Genomic DNA, 25,342 nt, shown 5'->3' on the forward strand with positions numbered 1-25,342 from the left:
TATTTAACTTGCTTAGCAAAATACAATTCAATGTTTTATTTAAAAATTCACAAAATTGCAAAATGAAAGCAATCTTTACCCTTCAGTGCTCACAAGCACTTTGATTATAATATCTCTTTCTAAAAGAAAATATTGCATGCATTTCATAAAACTGCAAACACGCATGATTTGATTATAGAGTAAATAATTCAAGCTTTAAAAATTGTTGTTGCCTTCATTCTTCAATTTTGATGAAGGTTTCCACTCATCAAAGCTCTGATGAGTTTGATAATAAAATAAATTGAAGTGGTAAAAATTATTGTCGTGTACAGAGACCTGTAAAAATATCTCATATAAACTCTTGGTGGGGGATCGCACCTTTATTTTTTTTATCAGATCCTTATAAAATCTAGGATGAGGTCAATAATTGATTTTTTTTTTTTTTATGTAGGGTGACTTGTAAAAATATCCAATGTTAATTAAGTGGGGTGGGGGGGGGGGGGGGGTGATTGGGTGTGTGAACTTACATACTTAAAGTTCTTTCTGTGCTTTAGAGCCTATTTATAGTTTGCTATTTTCTGGAAAAGTCCTAAATACTATTCATCTTAAGCAACAGTTTGAAAGTATCTAAAGTAGAAATTTAAAAAAAAAAGACTTGATTATTTGTTTCTTTCAGAACAAGTAATCAGACAGTAGCTGAACAAAAAAAGATAGAAGAAGAACTTACTGCTCAAGTAGAACAAGCTAACTCAAGAATTTCAGAGATTAATGTAGATCTAGAATCCATCATGGATCAGTTAGGGGAGGCCAAAGTTGACAAACATGAAAGTGCAAGAGCTATGAAGAAAAAAGAACTATTAGATAACCTGAAAGGTCTATTTAGTGGAGTTGTAAGTTAAATTGCGGGTTAAATTTGAGAAAAAATAATCAGACCTTAATACTTTCTGTTTATGTTGAAAGACTCGTATAATCCAGAAACAGTCACAAAAACCATGTGTATAGTTTAAACAGATATGCCATTCAATTAAAAAAATTTAAGCATTTATTTTGTCAAATTAATACCATTACATCAACTCAAATTTCTCTGAACTAGTTTTGAAATTCCATTTTACACTGGTTGATCTTTTGTACACACAATGTATTACAGAATAGCCAAACATCTAAAATTTAATACTTTAAACAGCATGGTAGACTGATAGACCAGTGTGAACCCAGTCATAAAAGGTACCAGATTGCTATCACTAAAGTTTTGGGTAAATACATGGATGCTATTGTGTGTGATACAGAGAAGACAGCTAAAGATTGTATCCAATACATGAAAGAACAAAGGATTGATCCAGAGACATTCTTACCACTTGACTATCTTGATGTACGATCTGTTAATGAAAAACTAAGGTAAATAATCTAAACTAATTTTTGGAGGTAGTTGCTTCAGGTTGTAAGCCAAATTTTATGTGTTTCACTTTATTTAAAATGTTATTTACACCTTAGCACATCAATATTTTGTATTCATAAGCGCAGAGTAATTCTTTCATGCCATGATCTTTGCTTGTTTTAACATAGGTAGTCATTGTATTTGTTAGTATCGTGATACTGAGTTGTAAAATGGTGACAAATATAATGCCTACCCAGGTAAAAATGAGCATGGAGGCATGATAGAATTATTTCAATTCTAAATGGAAAATTGAGAACTTTTGAACTTCAAAGCAGGCTTATTATTAACAATTTTTTTATGCCCATGCCATTGCGGAGGGGGCATTAAGTGTTACCCTTGTCCGTCTGTCTGTATGTGCACTAAATTAGTTTCCATTTTCTAATTTTAGTTTGCCTCAACCAAATGTTATGAAACTTATACACATTGCTTATTACCACAAAATACAGCTCAAGTTTGAATTTGGATTGTGTCACTTTTACTGTTCTTAAGTTATGCTCCTTTATAATGTTATATGCAAAGGGGGCATGATCTGTGTCCATGGGGATAAATTCTCTTTTAATTTAATAAAGCAAAAACGTTACCGTCTTTAGGTGTGTATAGTGCACATTTGTGTATTGTGCGCATCCCCTTTATGGTCCAAGAAACTTGAGAAAAAAAGTTTCTTGTTCGTATAATACTCATAGACATTTTCGGAAAAGTCACAGCTCCAAAATCGGCAAACAGGAAGTCTACAGGTAAACTGGAAGTTTTTTAAATGGACACCAATGTCGGAGAATTCCGTACGGAATACGTAATTAATACGAAATTGCAAATATTCTGACAAATGAATAAGAATTTTATTTTAAAATGTAAGTAGATTGAGATAAATCTTCATTTAAGTTTGTTTTTTAAAACCAAATTTAATAAATTGTTTGAGTATCAAAGACAAGATTAAATATCCTAATTAATGTTCTGATTGAAACAATAACAATTATGAACCAGTCAAATAATTATCATTAACATCTATTTCTTAATCTTTAATGATTAATAAACATATGTAAGCTGAAATAAATTGTTAAAATCTCATTATTTCTATTTTTTGTTTGTTGATTCTAGCTGTTAATCCGGATTATCACACCTCAATCAATGGTTCTAATCGATGTCAAAACAAATCAATGACAGGTTCACCTTGTTCCTAATTAAATTCGTTCAGGTTACAATTATGGGATTATTATGTTTTCAATCATAATTTCTTGAAAGGTTTTAAACAGTTGTTTAAAAGTTACAAAGTAGAAACGTATTTATAAAAAAAAACTTCTCATAGACTAAATCATCACTTTACAATATTAAGTCACATGACTGGTGATCACCTGATACATTAGAAAAAATGGCGGTTTATCTTTTCAAAACGAGCGTGGTTTATTCAATTTTCATACACTTATCTTCTACTCTCCATGATGAACATATACAGAAACAGTAAGTTATGACAACAAGAAACACAGAGGCTAATTTAACCGACAACAAAAGCTTTATTGTGTCTTTATTAAGACATGGTAAACTTCCGGATTGCAAACAGATAGACAAATTTACAAGATAAACGTAACTACAGAGATATAAAATGTATTTTATTTGAATAAAACATGACATATCAAGTACAATAAGATACATATTACAAATATTACATGTAAAATATAATAACAATCAAGGTTTTAGCAAAAAATTCCGTACTCTTCACTTCACCTGGTATTTTCTTTGTCTGAGTTTGGACCTGAAAAAAGTCTAAAAAATGTTTGTAGGCATGTATAATGCGCACCCCTCTTACAAGAAACACGACCCAGGGTATAAATGTGCGCCCTATATACTCTGCTTGACGATATAGAAAACAAACTGTTTCACGATTAAAAAATGAACAGTTAAATGTAAATTTACTTTTAAAATGATTTTATTTTATTTCCTTGTTGGCAACACCAACACAAATGTCCGTTTTGATCTCCAGTGTTGTATATTTTAAAACTGACGTTGCAATTTTAATTGCGATGTCAATCATGTGCACTCAATGTTCTATTGGATTCAGAACATGGCTTTGTTTACAAAGCAAAAGAACATAATATTAGAATTTAAAATGTTTGATTTCACTTTGTAAAATCATTCCACTGCAAAACAAGATTTCACAAGATAATGGAAAATATTAGTGAATAAGGATATTAATTTATTTGAAACACATTATAAGTGAAATAGAGAATCCAACTTATTAAATAGAATTGACTTTACTTGTACTCTGTTAAAATGAAGAAGAAAAAATGTTTCTTTTACAGAGAAATTCAACACATTAATACAAAAATGTAATCAGAGAAAATTGTATGAAAGCCATTGTATGTAGTATTTTTATGAACTGACAAATTTAAAGCATCATACATTTGCAGGGAAATTCGAGAACCAAAGAATGTGAAGTTAGTGGTAGATGTTATAAGATACAATCCACCATCCATCAAAAAAGCTTTACTGTTTGCTTGTGGTAATGCTTTAGTATGTGAAACTGTTGAAGATGCTAGACATGTGGCATTTGGTACTCATGAGAGGCACAAGGTAAATATAGCCAGATAATGTATTAGGATAAATAACTACACAACAGAAAAATAATAATGGCATGTAAGAAAAACTGAACTCCAAGGAAAATTAAAAATAGGGGAAGTCCATAAGACCTGACAAAATAAAAAGCCTGACTATATCACCCAACAGAACAAATGAGAAACAACTCATATTCTTGACATGCTACAGGCATTTATGTTTAGATACCCAACTATGTATATATACGAGAATGCAAAGAAAAATCTTGTTGAGTATTTAAAATTAGCCAGACTAGTAAAGTTTAAATCATAATAATACTGTCAACATAAGACTTGCACATTCTACATTTTCTCATACAAATAATAACACTAGTATGAATATTTTGATGAAAGATACTTAAATCGCATTCATTTATTCAGCTTTTATAATAGATTAATTCTATTGTAAATTATTAAAATTGAATGTAAACTTCATTTGATTTATAATCTGTATTTTAATGAATATGAAGTGGTTTAAATTAATTCATTTTCCCCTTCACCAGATTGTTTATCTTTATTATAAATCTGCATTTATAATTATCTAATTTCACATGATCTTTAAAAAAAGATGTATGTTATCCCAACCTTTTTTTTCAGACTGTTGCTTTAGATGGTACCTTATTCCAGAAATCTGGTGTAATCTCAGGTGGTGCTAGGTAGGTCTTAATTATTTGTTATATTTAAAGATATATATTTTCTCTTTTTTTTTGTCTGTTTAAACGATTCCTATAAAAATTGAATATTATAAAACTCTAAATGTGTCAGGACAACATAAATGCTGCTGATTTCCAATGTTAATTTAGAGAAAGTATGTCATTAAGAAAGTAATAAGAACTATAATAAGAATAATATCTGTAACTCACCATTATACACTATTGTACAAAAATCACCTCAATATCTACAGACATACTGTTTTATAAGAACAGATAGCTGTTACTTTTCAAAAGGGCAATATGATAGACATGGGTAACACTATGTTCAGGCCACTGAGTGGAAGGGGCATTAAAACAAAAAAGATCACAAAAGATTATATGTTAATTGTTCTCAACTCATTTCAGTTACTATCATTAATTATTTATATTGATTATTTCATAGTTTAAGAAGGTGGTAAAAATTGCTGTAGTTAATATATGATTTTACAATGAACAAATACTTTATTTTTCATATTTAAAAATTAATAGCATAAGTAGAATATTTTGTACATTGCAGTGATTTGAAGGCAAAAGCCAGACGATGGGATGAGAAACAATTAGGGCAGCTAAAAATAAGAAAAGAAAAAATAACTGATGAATTAAAAGAACACTTGAAAATGAAGCGGAAAGAATCAGAACTTAGCACATACAGATCTCAGATTAAAGGCTTAGAAACACGTCTAAAATACTCAATTACTGACAGAGATAATACAGTATGTATGCTTTATCTGTTAAGAAAAGTATTCTGTTAGTTAGATTCATAGACTCTTGCCGGTTTTAGTTTGCCTCACACAATTAAATTGTTACTGGCCTCTTTGACTGAAAAAAAAAAATAATTGCAATACATTCACAAAAAAGCTATTATTACAAAAGAAATGGAAGTTTTCCACAGAATCATCTGTAATTTACCTGTCGATTTAAACTTTTGTTAGATCTATTGTCCAATTGAATAAATACAACAGCTATTGTTCTCTGTGGAGTTTATTCACTGGGACCTTAAAATTTCTTCTAAGAGAAATCCATCACTCTATGATTAATTTACCTGAGAAAAAAATTATCTTCTAAGTGGATGAAAATACATGTATTCACTCACAAAACTGCATGTGATGTTGTATTTATTCAATATCAAAAATATACTTTCAATCTGTTCAATATAAACATTGATTTAAACATTAAATGTTGATTTCTGACAAAATTTTAAGCATTGTTCCTTTTGAAATTTTGTTTTTTGTTTTTTTTGTGTTTGACATATAAAAACTGGAAAATGAACATGTTTAAATTAAGGCCTTCCTAAATTTATTCTATGAGTAAACAAACACAAAAAACTCTAATTTCATTAGGAACAATGCTGAAAATTTTGTCAGAAATCAACTTTTAATGTTTAAATCAATGTTTATAATGAACCTGTCTAACCGGTCAGCACTCACAGTATTTTTGAACATTATCGTCATTTCAACTTTTAATAACGGTAATTTAATGTTTTTTAACTACCAAAAATCTTCATGATAAAAAGTAAATGTCAATATCGAAGTCAAAATGAAAATCGAACCCGTTTGCAACCGAGATCACTCAATAGAAGGTGAATTTTGAATTCACATAATTCCATTCTTTTCAGTTTCCATTGAATACAGTATCAGCAACTTATTTTTCGAAGAATATTAACATATTTTGAATTCTTCAAATTTACAGCGCTGGGATCTGTCATTTTTTTATTTCACTGCTTGCAAGTACGATAACTCTACTGATTGAAAATACTAAAACAATTTTACCCGATCCCCGTCATGGTCGATGTTGTAATCAGAATTTTTTGGAACCTCGTTTCAAAGGTCACCTCTCTTGAGCGGTCACTTTTTAGCTCATCTGGCCCTTTTCTCATCACTTGGCATACGGCATTGTTGTAAACTTTTACAAAAATGTGTGTTTTAATCTTGAAAACTTAAAATAATAGATGGGTTGAAAACAGTTAAAATCATTAGAAAGATGAGATTTTGGTCCACACAGTTTCCTTTATAAAGTATTAATTTTTGCATTGTTTCATGCATCATTTATAAACAAAAATATCAGGTGAGCGACACAGGCTTGGAGCCTCTAGTTATAACTTAACAAGAGTGACTGCTTAATACAGGTTTGGCTGTAGTTCACTGAGACAAGTAACTGTTAAAAAACTTCAAGAAAATTTAGACAATTCACAATGTATACAGTTGATGGAGGGTAAGTATAGGGTGTGGTTTGCCTGGAGCAAATTGCCTTTCCTGCTTTTAATGCTCAGGAAGAATATATTTGAGAATTAAAATATTACCTCTGCACTTATCATATATTCAGTACAATTACTGTTTTATTTTTACTGTGATTACTGTAAATTCAGAAATTATTGCGTGCATTTATTATTGCGATTTTGTCATTTTAGACTAAAATGCGATTATTATTTTTGCGATACATAGAACAATTCCGCTTCATTCATATAAAAAAAAAAATCCAAAATGCGAATTTAAATTATTGCGATTACAACAGGGCTTCCAAAAAATATTTGAGCCAGCCGGACATTTTTTTGTTGTCTCATCCCGATTTTAATCCCTTAAGACTTAGTAACAAAAGGCAACCATAGTAATCAGTTGGGCATCATATAAATTATGATTGACAAAAAAACGGTATTTGATTGATTTTTTAATATAAATTCGATGTTCTGGTGTTAACTTAAATTGACAGTGCACCATTCGAAGTGTGCAATATCAGCGTACTAATATCTGCCTAAGACTGTTTATTTGTGCAAATTATGCTGTCAGTAACTTCACTTTCGTTTTTGAAAAGTTCATTTTCCTCATACCGGATGTTGACTTGACAATGGTAAAACACGGACCATAGACGGATACGTAAAATCTGTGTACGTTTACAAAGCACAATTGAGTTTAAGTAGCTCTTTCCGCGTTATTTCTACAGGAAAATACTCGAAATGAATGTTAGATGAAGGTATCAATGATATTTCAAGCATTTTTGAAAAATCGCTTGCATAATTAAATCACGCACCTGCGCACATGCGCACGAGTGTTCTTATTTAAACAATGTGGTTCTGACGGTTTTTCATTTAAAACCTTATTTACTACCTTTTAAATTCTCATCAAATAATATTTATATACGTTTTCTGTTAATCTGAATCTTGTTGACTAAATTAATGAGATGCAAACCGCTGAAATTTAATAAATAACTTTTAATAGACCGATGATCACCGATCAATGTCCGGTTCAAAATACTTTACCTGTCACCTGAACAGGTAAAATCAGCTGTCAGAGAACTAATTAACCTTGATTGTAATTAGAGGGTATTACAGTAGGGTTTGTTTTGATAGTAATTATTCATCATGTCACTTTTATGACGGGAAATGTGTGGCTGTTTAAGGATCAGGATCAGGCGAAAGGTCAGGTAAAAAACTGAAAAGATCGCATGAACTTTACAAATTTTTTCAACTATGTTATTAAAATGTCTGTTTCAGCCTCGACACAACAAGTCATTTATGAAATTTATCAGACTTGTCCGGAAAATACGACCGTTTTGAAAGCCCTGGATTACAACCCTGTTGCATTTTTCGCAATAATAAAAACATCGCAATAATTTCTGAATTTACAGTACTTTATACTGTGAATAATATTACCTACTAAAAAGTTACTTTAATAAAATACCAATATATTATTAAACATATACAATTTCAAACTAGACCTGACATGCTTTGAATAAGAAAACCATGATTTGATGATAATTATTGTATGACCTTGGATTTGGCTTTACATTCTAGTTGTTTTTCATGAAAATTGTTTTTTTTCCAGATGAACAAGAATGTATCAGCCATAGAAAGAGATGTAGTCCAGTATAATGAAATGTTAAAACAGTTTGCTGTAAGTTCAAAATGAAAAAGTAGTGATAGAGTTCATTAATTCATGGTACACAATTTCTAAACAAACAGAAGGAAAGGAAAAGCACTTTATTGCTGTTATTTATTTCAAAGACACAGTGACGTCTTTTACAAAGTAACAGCTCACACCTCTCTGCGTATTTAATGTGGCCCTATCAATAGTTTGAGTGGAAATTTCTGCTCATTATGGATGACCTTAAATATGTGTATTAAAGACAGATGAATGGTAATATTAACAAATTTAATACTTCAAACAGTCAAAGAAATCTAACAATTATATTGATATTTTTTACATTAATTTGAAGTATTATGAAATATTGTAAATTCAGAAATTATTGAGTGCATTTGGTACATTTGGTTTCATCTATGATGAGAAACAATCTTAGATTGATTGATATATATATATGTGTGTATTTCAGCCAAGAATGGCAGAACTGGAAAGAAAAATGAAAGAACGAGGGGATGCTATGAAAATTATAAAAGATAAAATGAACAGAGTGGAGGATGAAGTATTTTCTGAATTTTGTTCTCAAATTGGAGTTGAAAATATACGGTGAGTGGTAGTAATATATATTTATGTAAATGTAGGACTTTCAATCCCCAGCTTTGTTCTGTAATTGATTACATTCGTGTATTACATGTATGTCAAGCGGTATTGTGAATTACATGAATGTCGTGAGGTATTGGTATATCAAGGTAGAAAAGAGAGATTATATAGTTCATTACTTAAAATTTATCAGAATTATATCCTAGTTTTATAAATCAAATTTTTGTTCCATCATGGGGCTAGTACTAGTTTGTGACTTGGAGAAGTACCCTAAAATATTAACCGCTATTTAACTGACAATTCTGTTAAATTCATTATGAAGATGTCACCCACCACATAAACAGTATATACATGCTTGTGGAATTATATCATTTGAGACTTGCAAAATCATTTGATTTAAATTTCCTATGAATTTTTTTTATCAGACAATACGAAGAAAGAGAACTACAGATACAACAAGAAAGGGCAAAGAAAAGACTGGAATTTGAAAACCAGAAGTTCAGACTTCAAAATCAAATAGAATTTGAAAGATCAAGGGATACAATAGGTATTATTTTATACATAAAAAGATATTGTTAATTTATAATTTATAAATTACTTATTTAAAATATGATGTTACAAATAAAAAAAAATACTAGATAATGCTCATTAAAGAATGCTTATGTTTACTGATAGCAAGCTCAAAGTGGGAATCTGCTGAGGGCTATTTCAGAAAAAACATATGTAGGGGAGGTTTTTTTCCCCTTTTGAAACAGAGTTGTATTTACCTCAAACTCTTTCAGTCTAGGAATTGATTGTGCAATATAAATGTTTCAGTGAATGTGAAAAAATGGGAAAAAGCTGTACAGAATGACGAAAAAGAATTAGATAAAGTAAAAAATGATGAAGCACGACACATGAAGGTTTGTTTTATTACTTCCATAAAAGGTTACAAAATAAAAACACTATATGATATAATTTAGGCATGCAAATTGTGTTTTCTTTATTAATTTATATATATATGTAGGACTCTAAAGTGCGATGGGGACGCTAAAACGCGATAGTCACGCTAAAGTGCGATGGTCTACGCTAAAGTGCGATGGTTTGATATGCTAAAGTACGATGGTTAGTGCTATTTTATGGAACACGCTAAAGTCCGATGCCTCAATACGCTAAAGTGCGTTTTCCCGATAACAGTGGAAATCAACAAAAATGATAGAGCGGATTACCGTAAAAGTGACGCTGTGTATGAAACACTTTAAAAATCATATTTTCCAGTAGTTCAGTAAAATAAATCAATAAATTAAAGTAATGTAAACTAATTTTTGCTTGTTGAACGTACAGTGGCAAATATCACATGCATATACAAGACGATCATACGCATGACCATTTGATCATTTATACTGAAATAATTTAAGTATTTCTACTATTCATGTTAAGGTTACAAAATATAATTTAACCTAAGAGGAAAAGAAGATTCTGGAGCTGGCTCACTTGGATGTTGAGGAATTAAATTCGTCCAATTTTAATTTAGCAGCACCTTCTATGTTTGTAATTCCATGTTATGAACTTGCGTGAAATAAAGTCTACTTTTTTACTTTCTAATGAAATCATTCTTAGACTATAAAACATTTTTTTACAATATGGTTCGTCATTTCTGTTAAAGATATGGATATACGTCAACTAGACAGTAACCTAACGACCAGATAGACCAAATGTCATTAATGTAAGCAACTATAGGTTACCGCATGGCCTTTAACGCGGAGCATTGGCTATCACCGCAAAGTATTCTAACTTGAACGTATATACTAGCAACTGCAATGTACCCATTACACTTTTTTGACAACTATCGTACTTTGAATAAAAAAATGAGACACATATACACCCAAGACCAAATGTCGTTGATATATGCAACTAATAACTACGGCCTTTAACGCGGAGCCTTATAGCCTACGCCGCATAGCAATCTATATATTATACATACATAGGGCCACACAATGTCCAGTGTAAAACAAATAAGAAGAGAAAGGCAACAGCTTGATTAATAAACATAATAATAAACGAAAAACTACAATAATAGGAACACAGAAACAAACGAAAACCATTGCCTGAACCCCATTCCTGTTACACCATCGCACTTTAGCGTGCTATACCATCGCACTTTAGCGTTTGACAACATCGCACTTTAGTGTATACCATCGCACTTTAGCGTATACCATCGCACTTTAGCGTGACCATCGCACTTTAGAGTACCATCGCACATTAGAGTCCTACATATATACACAGTAAGTTTATTTGGAAATTCTCGATTTTAATGCAGATATGCCAATTATCACTTGATGCCAGGACTTAACACCAATTTTTGGCCTTGTTTTATATTTCTTTGCACTATGGAATAAGTATGTGTCTTTATATCGTCTGCCAAAGTTTTGTTGAAATTCACATTAGCATTTTATTCTTTATAAGATGAATATGTAATATGATAAGGCTTTTTTTTTTTTGGGGGGGGGGGGGGGTGGGGGGGTGGTATCCATGACAAAGATTGAAGTCCAGACAACCTCTTTACACTGGAACATAATACCTTTACAGCCCAGCACAATATTAAGTAATACTATCCATTTACCAATCCTTCATCACTTGATGTCAATAGAGTGACTCACCAACTTCTCTACCCTCATTTATTTGAATTCTATCATTTGAATATATACATGTGATCACTGTTCACCTTTTCCTGCTTTTTCTATACAGATAAACAGTCCATCTCTGTAAAACATATTATTATCAATGGCTTTCGGATGAAGCATCATGGAGAATGTCTTAAAATTAAGTTAAAATTGCTGATTTACAAAAATGTGCAAATGATTTCCATACATGTGTAAGATGACCAAAAGAAATGAATTTAGATACATGTGTAAGAGTTCTCTCCCTCACCTTAGGATTTCCCTTGAAATTTAGACAAATGACCAATATAAAAAATTCCAAATGAATGCATTTCTGAAATGAACTGTAACAGATATTCATGAACTATAGCACATAGATAGATGATCACTTGTTATACCATAGCATTTAGCAACATAAATACTGATAATTTTGAATTTGAGTTTTAAAACTACATTGCACACTCTAGTTAGTGTACACATAAATGTCATCCACATATGTTTCGAAACTCTAGTTAGTGTACACTATATTGCTTGATATTGTAGATTATAGAAGAAGAAATGAGTAATCAAGAAAGATTCAAGTCACAGAAACTAACACTTAAGTCACAAGTTGATGATTTTGAGTCAGAAGTAAATGAAATAAAGAAGCGACTGTCGTCTCAACAGAAAGAAGTTTCTGCTGCACAGAAACAGATCTCCTCTGTAGAAACTAAGTTAGAACAGAAGAGAGCAGAAAGACATAGTCTTTTAAAAGCTTGTAAGGTATGTAATCCACATGTTATGTGTGCTACAAATAGTTCATTATTTATTTTATGAATTGAAGGAATTAATAGATGATGATGGATGGCTGCTTAACGTCCAGCGGCAAATTAATATGCATATTCAGGACGTGAACATGTTAATGTAATATGAAATTTAGCCCTGCTTTGTACTAGACCGACTAGCTGAGTCGGATTTTTAACATGCTAGTTCACAAGGTAACAGTCCGCAGACATGTCACCTTACCCGGACACATTATTCTAACTCCGAGCTGACCAGTCTTTGCTCTTACTCCTTAATGCTGCTTGCTTAGCGGAGAAGCAGCAAATACCAATTTTAAAGTCTTTGATTTGACCCGTTAGGGGTTCGAATCCACGACCTCCCGCACTTGAGGCAAACACGAAACTACCGAGGCTGTAAGGAATTAATAGAGAAGGTTTTTCGTCAGTGGGGCTTTTCCATTTAAAAACTGTTCTAGGGAATTTCATGAATAAACCTCAAGGAGATTTGATAAACTTCTGTTATAATGTTAAGTTTTATAAATTTAAGCAGCATGAATACAAGTGTTTAGTATTCCTTCAGGTAAGCTGGTTGTATTCAAGTGGAAACAACAACACAAAACTGACAAGGGGCATGTTTTTTTGTTCTTGTAGTGAGCCAGAAGAGGTCCATTTCTGTTTAGTCTAAATGACATTAATAAATTTATGTATGTAGATATAATAGAATGTGAGCTGTGTGATAAAAGTTTTTACAGTATTGCAGCCTTAGAACATCCCTGTAGGGACTATAAGCTTAATAAATATAAGAACTACATGGACAATAATAGTAAAGGGACGACTATATGATATTTTGGGGAGGGGGAGGGAGCAGGAGGATTTTTTGCGGATTTATGATTCACTTTAATAGGTCCCTAAGCATGCCTATTTTCAGCTCTTACCAGGCCAACCATATTCCTATTCAAAATCCTCATGTCCCCCACCCCAGCCAAAAAAAAAATATCAAATGGTTTTCTCCTTATTTAACACGAGTTTAAATTGATTGATTGTTTGATGCTTATTTTTAACGTCCAGGGACAAATATTTCATGCATTTTCAGGAAAAACATGAGTCTAAAAGTCAGGTATATGATATAAAAATAAGGAGATGTGGTATGATTGCCAACGAGACAACTATCCATTGGAGTTCAAGTGAAGGGGATATAAGGAATTATAGGTAACCGTACGGCCTTCAACAATGACAAAAATCCATACCGTATAGTCGGCTATTAAAGGCCCCGACATGAAAAATGTGAAACATTGAATCGAAAAAACTAACGGCCTTATTATATAACAAAAACAATTTACAAAAAATCAAATATGAGTCAACACACATGAACCAACGACAACCACTGAACTACAGGCACCTGATTAGGGACAGGCACATTAAGAATATGACAGGGTTAAACATGTGTGTGACCGCTCAACTCTCCCCTGAACTGGGACAGTGGTGCAACAATACAACATAAGAACAAACTGTAAAAATCAGTTGCAATAGGATTAATCCAAAAGATACGAGACACAAAAAACAACTAACATTATGACAATAGACACAAAGCACCGAAATAAGAGTATTTGCAGTTACTGAAAGTTTGTGCAAAGCCAATTACAACTAACAAATAAATTTTGTTCTCCCAGACTAAAGTATCAATCAGTACAAAACCAACGGATTTAGTCATAAACAGTCTGAGAAACGCCATGACCATGTATATCTTGTATACATATACAATTAAAGTTCTCAAAAAGTCGTGGTCCGAAAGGTTTTGACCATCGAAATTTTGCAATAAAAATGATAGTTAGGACCAGCAGATTTTCTTCAAGGGCCACCAGGAAAATTTTTTTTTGAGAATTCTGCAATAACTTTTATATATACAAAAATAATCCAGTTCTTTACTTTAAAAAATTTTGATAGACAAGATGTCCTTTTCGATCATATACCAAACAAACATTGACAAATTCTTGTACAGTTTAAGATTATTCCTGAAAATCAATTGGTCGGAGCTTCAAGTCGGATTTGTTTAGCAAAATTGAGCTACCAAGTATAAAGAAAAAATGTCACGAACACAGCGATTTCTTCCAACCAATTTTCTTTGTATTTACACTTATTGTATAATTACACAAAAGCTAAAACATAGCACACTATTACAGACATGTCTACCGAATGAACTGACGTATCTTCTAAAAAATCATCGTAAACTTCGTTTATGTCATCCAACATAAAAAAAATCTGATATATTCGACGGCAAATTGATTTTTTGTTTTTTTCGCTTCTTCTTCAGAATATCTTCAGAAGAGGTCCAGATTCATTTTTTAGGACTCTTCACCAGAAGACATTCTGGAGATGTACAGAAGAGACCAATGAAACACTCCCAAGGTTTATGCCCGACTGTAGCTTGTACAGTTGTAAAATTTCTCATAATCAATGTTTGGTTTTTATTTCAGATTGATGATATTAAGTTACCTCTGTCAAAAGGAACGATGGATGATATAAGCAGAGAGGATGAACCTTCTAGCGCTGTTGATCCTCCATCAGAAAGTACACCAGCCGACAGTATGAGTAGTCAGGGTGCTAAAACAATATATGCTAAAGAAGCACAGATTACTATTGATTATAGTTCGTTGGATGATGACTTGAAGGATGTAAGTTTATTGAAGAGGTTACCTCATATAAATATGGGGATATACTGTGAAATGCTTATTTGTAGGGGTACAAATTTTCATGATTTTCATTGTTAATCAAAATCCAAGGAAACACACACATATTTTCAATTGATTTGATATGTTCAAAGTCAGAAATTAAAAATTACAAATAATCAATCAAATGATTTTCTCAAAAACCTTGGTAGTAGGAAGTCACATATTGAAGTACTGACACAGTGATGTATAATATAATAAAGAACAGTCATATTCATTTACTAGTGTTTATATAACAGAATGTAGCAACCATTTACTAAAGGATTATGAAAAAAAAGTTTCAAAAATTTAGTTTTTTAAGAGAAAAATGTAAAATGAAAAATGTCTATTAGTCTGTACTAAATCTGAAATGTCAAAAGTTTATCATGCTTTTACAAGTAATCTTATAGTGTTAACTATTACATATTTAAATATTAACTATTTCAGTTGGATAGTGCTGAAGAAATCAAGAAGATGATGACACAGTTAACAAAGAATGTAACAGACATGACATCCACTTTACAGAGAATTAATGCTCCAAACATGAAAGCAATGGAAAAGTAGGTTCTCTTTCAACTTTGAAATAGAATAGTCCATCTACAAATTACCCACTTTTGTTTCCAATTTGAAAATCTTTGCAAAAGCAAATTACTCCTAGGTAGAATAAACTCTGCCTATATGAAGCAAGTGGCACAAACTGGCTGTATTGTGCAGGATCTGACTAATAATTTTAACTTCATAAGTACATCACACATCTATAGGAAAAGAAGATTGCAAATGATAGTATGGGGATGTTGGGCGGATGTGGAAAAGCGTGAACCTTATGTGTGTACTCAACTAGAGTATTTAACTGTTATCTCCAAAACTTTACAGAAAGATTGCATGCATGTTCAAGTTGTGCAACTGGTGTAAAGAATATCGTTGAGGAATTTTTTCCCATTTTTCCAAACTTTGGAACTTAGTGATTTTTCAGCAAAATTTACAAAGGTGGTACCAGTTTTGTGACTCATAGTTGTTTACAAATTTGTCCTTTGTCATAGCACATCTCCTTATTTTTATAAAGAAATCTCTTTGATGATTCTTTTTTTTCACATGTATAATTGTTCTTTAAAGATTGGATGGGGTAAGAGAAAGATTTCAAGAAACTGCTGATGAATTTGAAAATGCCAGAAAAAGAGCCAAGAAAGCAAAGCAAGCATTTGAGAAAGTGAGAAAAGAGAGATATGACAGATTTATGTCATGTTTTGAACATGTAGCCACAAGAATCGATGAAATTTACAAGGTAAGTTGCTGTAACATACACAATAGCTTATTACAATGACTTTTGATATGGACAAAAACAATTGAGGTCCCAGTATCAAAAGACTCTTTAGGTACAAATTTATTTTTTATAAACCAGTAATATATCTTCTGATTGTAATTTGTTTAAATATGATATATCTTCAACTAAAATTCATTTTGAATTATGCTGAATTAGTCCAAATTTTTCCCCATAAGATGTTATGCTTCCCTCAAGGAAGTTGCAGCACTATTGGAGTACTAAGTAATATACATCCAAATTTAACATCTATGTTTACCTCTCAAATACTAAATGACCAATAATCATTACTTTGTAAGGGTACAAGTTGAAGAATATAGCAGTTTCCATGAGAAATTGTTCATTTTACTTTGCATTGACCTAAATTAGGAATTGCATTTAAATTCAGATCTCAAATATAAACACTGTTTCTTTATTACTGTTATATATTTAAATAGTTTTCCAATTGATGACTATTTATTTGTAATTTTTTAGTAAATCAATTAAATCATATAAAACTAAAGAAACAGATCGTAATTTATTAACTTTTATGTTTTAGGCTTTATCAAGAAACCAGGGAGCTCAGGCTTTCCTAGGTCCAGAGAACCCAGAGGAACCATACTTAGATGGAGTTAACTATAATTGTGTGGCACCAGGAAAGAGATTTAGACCTATGGATAATTTATCTGGAGGAGAGAAAACAGTGGCAGCTTTAGCTTTGTTATTTTCAATACATAGGTAAAATATTAAATTTTTCAATATATAAAGCATGCAGACATGATATTATCTGCATAACTTCTAATTATTTATGAAAGTATGTGACCAACAAAAAGAAAATGTCACAGTTCCAATCCTTCCAAGTATTATTCTTAAAAAGCTAAAGTGAATTTGATTTAATTAATTAATGGTAAAATAAATATAAGCAATAATATGAGATTCCTCAATGTGATGTTTGGAATGACCAGACTATAGAAACAAATTCAATCTGTCCATGACTGACCAAGAATCAATGAATTCCTCTTCAATAATATTATTGGTGTTAATGCAAATGTATAATTGCTAAATAAAAACAAGTTTATGACAGTAATAGTAAATTTTGTATATCACTATCTGTTTCAGTTTCCAACCAGCTCCATTCTTCGTATTAGATGAGATAGATGCTGCATTAGATAACACCAATATTGGCAAAGTAAGCTATTACTATCTTATTGCTAATTATTTTTTGATTGTGTGTTATAACAAAAATTTCCAATACATTGATTGTATATATTATCTACATGAATGCTTTCCTAATAATTGTGATTTTCTAGTGTTATGTTAATGTGAGACCAAAATACAATTATATTAAAAAGAGATTAATGTTTTTATATGACCGCAAAAAATTTGCGGACATTTGGTTTCCGGACAATAACTTTAGTTTAAGTGTATGGATCTCTATGAAATTAAACAAAAGGTCAATACAACAAAAGGAAGGTTGGGATTGTTTTTTGGGGTGATGGTCCCAACCTTTTAGGAATTAGGGGCCAAAAACAAGCATTTTTCTTGTTTCAGGACAATATCTTGTGTATAAGTATTTTGATTGCTCTGAAATTGTACCACAAGGTTCAATACCACAAGTAGAAGGTTGGGGATTCATTTTGGGGGTAATTGCCTAACCGTTCAGGGAAAAAAAGGGGTCAAAACAAGCATTTTTCTAGTTTTCAGACAATAACTTGTGTTTAAGTGTATGGATTCTCTTAAATTGTACATTTTACAAAAAGAAAATTTCTTCAAATATTTCTTTTGGGGAGGTCAATCTTTTATACGACCGCAAAAAAATTTTTGTGGTGGTATATTGGTATGACGTTGGCGTCGTCGTCACGGTCCGAAGACACATTGGTTTTCGCACTCTTACTTTAGTTTAAGTGAATGGATCTCTATGAAATTTTACCACAAGGTTCAATACCACAAAAGGAAGGTTGGCATTGATTTTGGGGGTAATTGCCTCAAAATTTTAGGAATTAGGGGCCAAAAAAGGGACAAAAAACAAGCATTTTTCTAGTTTCATGACAATGACTTGTGTGTAAGTGTATGGATCTTTCTGAAATTGTACTACAAGGTTCCATATCACAAAGGGAAAGCTGGAATTGAGTTTGGGGGTAATTTCCCAAAACGTTTAGGAATAAGGGGCCAAAAGGGGGCCAAAAATAAGCATTTTTCTAGTTTCCAGACAATAACGTGTTCAAGTGTATGGATCTCTCTGAAATTGTACTGCAAGGTACCATACCACTAAAGGAAAGGCTGGGATTGATTTTGGGGGTAATTGCCTCAAAATTTTAGGAATTAGGGGCCAAAAAGGGACAAAAAACAAGCATTTTTCTAGTTTCAGGACAATAACTTGTGTGTTAGTGTATGGATCTTTCTGGAATTGTACTACAAGGTTCCATATCACAAAGGGAAAGCTGGAATTGAGTTGGGGGGTAATTGCCCAAAATATTTAGGAATAAGGGGCCAAAAGGGGGCCAAAAATAAGCATTTTTCTAGTTTCCAGGCAATAACTTGTGTTCAAGTGTATGGATCTCTCTGAAATTTAACTGCAAGGTACCATACCACAAAGGGAATGCTGGGATTGATTTATGGGGTAATTGCCTCAAGATTTTAGGAATTAGGGGCCAAAAAGGGGCAAAAAAACAAGCATTTTTCTAGTTTCATGACAATAACTTGTGTGTAAGTGTATGGATCTTTATGAAATTGTACAACAAGGTTCCATATCACAAATGGAAAGCTGGGTTTGAGTTTGGGGGTAATTGCCCTAAATGTTTAGGAATTTGGGGCCAAAAAGGGGCAAAAAAACAAGCATTTTTCTAGTTTCCAGACAATAACTTGTGTTCAAGTGTATTGATCTCTCTGAAATTTAACTGCAAGCTACAATACCACAAAGGGAATGCTGGGATTGATTTATGGGGTAATTGCCTCAAGATTTTAGGAATAAGGGGCCAAAAAGGGGCAAAAAAACAAGCATTTTTCTAGTTTCAGGACAATAACTTGTGTGTAAGTGTATGGATCTTTATGAAATTGTACAACAAGGTTCCATATCACAAAGGGAAAGCTGGGTTTGAGTTTGGGGGTAATTGCCCTAAATGTTTAGGAATTTGGGGCCAAAAAGGGGCAAAAAAACAAGCATTTTTCTAGTTTCAGGACAATAACTTGTGTGTTAGTGTATGGATCTTTCTGAAATTGTACTACAAGGTTCCATATCACAAAGGGAAAGCTGGAATTGAGTTTGGGGATAAATGCCCAAAATGTTTGGGAATAAGGGACCAAAAGGGGGCCAAAAATAAGTATTTTTCTAGTTTCCAGGCAATAACTTGTGTTCAAGTGTATGGATCTTTATGAAATTGTACAACAAGGTTCCATATCACAAAGGGAAAGCTGGGTTTGAGTTTGGGGGTAATTGCCCTTAATGTTTAGGAATTTGGGGCCAAAAAGGGGCAAAAAAACAAGCATTTTTCTAGTTTCCAGACAATAACTTGTGTTCAAGTGTATGGATCTCTCTGAAATTGTACTGCAAGGCACCATACATTGTAACACAAAGGGAAGGCTGGGATTGAGTTTGGGGGTGATGAATCATAAGGGGGTTCTAAAAATTTGAGTGGGGATTTTTTTTTTCCTTTTTTTTCTTTAAAATTTTCCATTTTAAATTGGTTATTTCTGATTTATATATAAAAGCAATTAATAATGATATGGTTTGAATAGGTAAATTAAAAAAATTTTAAGTTCTTAGACCACATTCATTCTGTGTCAGAAACCTATGCTGTGTCAAATATTTAATCACAATCCAAATTCAGTGCTGTCTCAAGCTTGAATGTTGAGTCCATACTTGCCCCAACAGTTCAGGGTTCGACCTCTGCGGTCGTATCAAGCTGCGCCCAGCGGAGCATTTTATTTTCCTCAAGATTTAAGAAATTATCAACTTCCAAAAGAAAAAATTCAGGGTCACAATTTATTTTGCTAATTCTTTGTTTATAGTCTGAAAACAGATTTACTAAGTATTGCGCAACAGCACAGTGTATTGCACAACAGCAAGAAATCTTCAATTGAATATAAATTCAAATCATATAACCAATTTCAAGTTTGTATTCTTTATGATTATATGATATTGTTTTTCTTTGATCAGGTAGCAGCTTACATCACAGAACAATCAAGGGCTTCCTTCCAGTGTATAGTCATTTCTCTGAAGGAAGAATTCTTTAACAGAGCAGATTCACTTATAGGAATTTATCCTGAGGTAAACCATTCATTTTACAGTATGGTTAAAAAAGATGTCAGAAGCATAGGCACTTGTTCTTATCTATAAATCATGTTTGTTCTGTGATACATGCATACATTTTGACAATATCAATTATTGAAATGATCAAGTAGGTTTAAGTAGTAATTATTGCAAAGGTTCAGGAACATGTATTCAGAATGCTTAGATATTTGATTTATATACATAAGGGTACTTTTGTGTGGAATAGGCAGGAAATCAGTTTACATAGTAGGTGGTTTCTCAGGGTTAACATGATATTGAGTATATAAGGATAGTTTAAGAAGGGGGGAATAGAATAGAAAAAAAATTTCTGTTGAAATGATTAATAGACCAGAAAATATTTATTTTTATACCGCTGACAAATTTTTTTAGTTATTTGGTTTTTTGAGTTTTTTTGTTTTTATACGACCGCATAAATTAAAAATTTTTTGGTCGTATATTGGTATGACGTTGGCGTCGTCGTCCAAAGACACATTGGTTTTCGCACTCTAACTTTAGTTTAAGTGAATGGATCTCCATGAAATTTCACCATAAGGTTCAATACCACGAAAGGAAGGTTGGGATTGATTTTGGGGGTCATGGTACCAACAGTTAAGGAATTAGGGGCCCAAAAGGGGCCAAAAATAAGCATTTTTGTAATTTTCAGACAATTACTTGTGTGTAAGTGTATGGATCTCTCTGACATTGTACCACAAGGTTCCATATCACAAAGGGAAGGCTGTAATTGATTTTGGGGGTAATTGCCTCAAAATTTTAGGAATTAGGGGCCAAAAAAGGGGCAAAAAACAAGCATTGTTCTAGTTTCATGACAATAACTTGTGTGTAAGTGTTTGGATATTTCTGAAATTGTACTACAAGGTTCCATATCACAAAGGGAAAGCTGGAATTGAGTTTGGGGGTAATTGCCCGAAACGTTTAGGAATTGGGGGCCAAAAAGGGGCCAAAAATAAGCATTTTTCTAGTTTCCAGACAATAACTTGTGTTCAAGTGTATGGATCTCTCTGAAATTGTACTGCAAGGTACCATACCACAAAGGGAAGGCTGGGATTGAGTTTGGGGGTGATGAATCATAAGGGGGTTCAAAAAATTGGTGGGGGGGATTTTTTTTTTTTTTTTTTTTCTTTTTATTCCTTTTTTTTTTCTTTTAAAATTTTCCATTTTAAGTTGGTTATTTCTGATTTATATTTAAAAGCAAATAATAATGATATGGTAGGAGATACACACCAAACAGGATGTGTAAATTATTATATAATAAGTATTGTGCAATAGCAAGAAATTTTCAATTGCACAGTATTGCACAATAGCAAGAAATCTTCAATTGCACAGTATTGCGCAATAGCAAGAAATCTTCAATTTAACAGTATTGCGCAATAGCAAGAAATATCCAATAGCACAATATTGCGCAATAGCAAGAAATTGTCAATTGTACAGTATTGCGCAATAGCAAGAAATATTCAATTGCACAGTATTGTGCAAAAGAAGATACTTTGTATAAATTGCTTATTTCTTGATCAATTTCAATGGGGTTTTATTCTTGAATTCTTGGGGTTCTTTAATATGCTGAATCTAACCGTGTATTAAGTTTTTGGATTTTGGGCCCCGTTTTTAAATTGGTCCACATTGAGGTCCAAAGGGTCCAAAATTTAACTTTGTTTGATTTCATCAAAAATTGAATTATTGGGGTTCTTTGATATGCCGAATCTAACCGTGTATTTAGATTTTTAATTTTGGGTCCCATTTTTTAAATTGGTCTACATTAAGGTCCAAAGGGTCCAAAATTAAACTTAGTTTGATTTTAACAAAAATTGAATTCTAAGGGTTCTTTGATATGCTGAATCTAAACATGTGTTTAGATTTTTGATTATGGGCCCAGTTTTCAAGTTGGTCCAAGTTGGGGTCCAAAATTAAACTTTGTTTGATTTCAACAAAAATTGAATATATGGGGTTCTTTGATATGCTGAATCTAAACATGTATTTAGATTTTTTAGATTTTTGGCCCAGTTTTCAAGTTGGTCCAAATTGGGGTCCAAAATTAAACTTTGTTTGATTTCAACAAAAAATGAATATATGGGGTTCTTTGATATGCTGAATCTTACCATGTATTTAGATTTTTTATTTGTGGGCCCGCTATCAAATTGGTTCATATTGAGGTCAAAAGGGTCCACAATTAAACTTTGTTTGATTTCATCAAAAATTGAATTATTGGGGTTCTTTGATATGCCAAATCTAACCGTGTATTTAGACTTTTAATTTTGGGTCCTGTTTTTTAAATTGGTCTACATTAAGGTCCAAAGGGTCCAAAATTAAACTTAGTTTGATTTTAACAAAAATTGAATTTTTGGGGTTCTTTGATATGCTGAATCTAAACATGTGTTTAGATTTTTGATTATGGGACCAGTTTTCAAGTTGGTCCAAGTTGGGGTCCAAAATTAAACTTTGTTTGATTTCAACAAAAATTGAATATATGGGGTTCTTTGATATGCTGAATCTAAACATGTATTTAGATTTTAGATTTTTGGCCCAGTTTTCAAGTTGGTCCAAATTGGGGTCCAAAATTAAACTTTGTTTGATTTCAACAAAAATTGAATATATGGGGTTCTTTGATATGCTGAATCTTACCATGTATTTAGATTTTTTATTTGTGGGCCCGCTATCAAATTGGTTCATATTGAGGTCAAAAGGGTCCAAAATTAAACTTTGTTTGATTTCATCAAAAATTGAATTATTAGGGTTCTTTGATATGCCAAATCTAACCGTGTTTTTAGATTTTTAATTTTGGGTCCCGTTTTTTAAATTTGTCTACATTAAGGTCCAAAGGGTCCAAAATTAAACTTTGTTTGATTTTAACAAAAATTGAATTCTTCGGGTACTTTGATATGCTGAATCTAAACATGTGTTTAGATTTTTGATTATGGGACCAGTTTTCAAGTTTGTCCAAGTTGGGGTCCAAAATTAAACTTTGTTTGATTTCAACAAAAATTGAATATATGGGGTTCTTTGATATGCTGAATCTAACCATGTATTTTGATTTTGGACATTGGACCATAATAGGTAAATTAAAAAAATTGAAGTTCTTAGACCACATTCTTTCTGTGTCAGAAACCTATGCTGTGTCAAATATTTAATAACAATCCAAATTCAGAGCTGTATCAAGCTTGAATGTTGTGTCCATACTTGCCCCAACTGTTCAGGGTTCGACCTCTGCGGTCGTATCAAGCTGCGCCCAGCGAAGCATTTTATTTTTTATTGCTGTGGTCATTTCCTTATAAAAGGAATAATTAAAAGAGCAATATATTTTGACAGAAGACAAAATTTTATACAATGTTTCAGGTGTTCTTATTGAAAAAACTGTTTATATTGTTCAAATTGAAGTTCTAATGCCAACATTAACAGAAATGTTTCAAAACCATTACCAAAAAGATTTATAAAAAACATAGTCCTAAGAGTCACTATGATAAACTGCTGAAAGTTATATTGAAGATTATTTTGCGAAAGAAAAAAATAAGAAAAAAGAATAGTATGTACAATAGCGTGTACAATAATATATTTTAAGAACTAAAGAATGCCAAGAACATGTATTCAGATATTGTTACACTTTTTGTTTTGTCTTAGATATTAAGTCTGGCAGCTTGCAGAAAATTATTAATTATTATAATTTTTGTTTTCAGCCAGGAGATTGTATTGTGAGTAATGTGTTAACATTAGATCTGACCACTTACCCAGAGAAACAAGAAAATGATACAGACAGTCCTAATAAACCACAACGGTGAAATCACATTAACCGCACTTGATTATAAAGTTCAAAGAACATGTATTGAATTTTATTCTTTAAAAAAAAATGAAGAAAGCAAGTATTGGTTTTATTAAAGCTGTATATTTGTAATTTAAGTTGGAAATATATATTTTCGTTTTATTGTAAAGCATACCTGTTTTCTTTTAACCTTGTAAATGAATTTCTCTGTAAATTTCTAAGGGTTAATTTTAAATGCGAAGGCTAAAATTGATAATTCCATAAAACTACTGCAATATTCATCGTTAATAATGTATGCCAACACCATAATGATCACAACTTTGTAAATAGTCCATAGATATATGTAATCATTGTAAGTGTTCATAGTGTAGATTATGATTTCATATGAAGGTCAACATGACTGAATCAAGAATCACATTCATTAGTTTTTGTTGTTACTACATTCTTGTCGATTAAAAAAAAAAAAAACAATTTAAAGCTGTTGTTTTGTGCCATTATTTTGTTATAAAGTAGAAGACTCTTCATTGTCTTTACCTTTATAAATGAGGTGAACACTTTATTATTTTGAAATTATGTTTATTTCTAAGTGAATCCATTTTTTATCACATTTTACTTTCAACGGTATATCCAATAATGGTAAGTCAATGATATTTTTTATGCAGTTGTATTAGCATTTACATGTCTCATTCCATGGAGATTATATGGCCCTATCCCCTCTTCATGGTTCATTGACGTTGAAACTTTTTCATAGTTAAAATG

General features: G+C 31.8%; 1 protein-coding gene across 1 annotated transcript in view; it reads left to right on the top strand.

The window, feature by feature from the left end:
* LOC127729519 (structural maintenance of chromosomes protein 1A-like) overlaps positions 1-25,065 on the top strand; it is a 39,363-nt gene extending 14,298 nt beyond the window's left edge. The window contains exons 11-27 of the mRNA XM_052237357.1: positions 656-869; positions 1,163-1,374; positions 3,817-3,979; positions 4,597-4,655; positions 5,209-5,404; positions 8,510-8,578; positions 9,015-9,148; positions 9,568-9,689; positions 9,959-10,044; positions 12,325-12,543; positions 15,017-15,214; positions 15,695-15,807; positions 16,361-16,529; positions 17,104-17,282; positions 17,664-17,733; positions 20,701-20,811; positions 24,501-25,065. Coding sequence (XP_052093317.1) covers positions 656-869; positions 1,163-1,374; positions 3,817-3,979; positions 4,597-4,655; positions 5,209-5,404; positions 8,510-8,578; positions 9,015-9,148; positions 9,568-9,689; positions 9,959-10,044; positions 12,325-12,543; positions 15,017-15,214; positions 15,695-15,807; positions 16,361-16,529; positions 17,104-17,282; positions 17,664-17,733; positions 20,701-20,811; positions 24,501-24,602 — 2,416 coding nt within the window. The 3' untranslated portion in view covers positions 24,603-25,065. The remainder of the gene's footprint in view (positions 1-655; positions 870-1,162; positions 1,375-3,816; positions 3,980-4,596; positions 4,656-5,208; positions 5,405-8,509; positions 8,579-9,014; positions 9,149-9,567; positions 9,690-9,958; positions 10,045-12,324; positions 12,544-15,016; positions 15,215-15,694; positions 15,808-16,360; positions 16,530-17,103; positions 17,283-17,663; positions 17,734-20,700; positions 20,812-24,500) is intronic.
* The last annotated feature ends 277 nt before the right edge of the window (positions 25,066-25,342 follow it).

This window comes from Mytilus californianus, unplaced genomic scaffold (genome assembly GCF_021869535.1).
Source record: "Mytilus californianus isolate M0D057914Y unplaced genomic scaffold, xbMytCali1.0.p SCAF_1, whole genome shotgun sequence".
In the NCBI taxonomy this organism is placed as follows: Eukaryota; Metazoa; Mollusca; class Bivalvia; order Mytilida; family Mytilidae; genus Mytilus; species Mytilus californianus.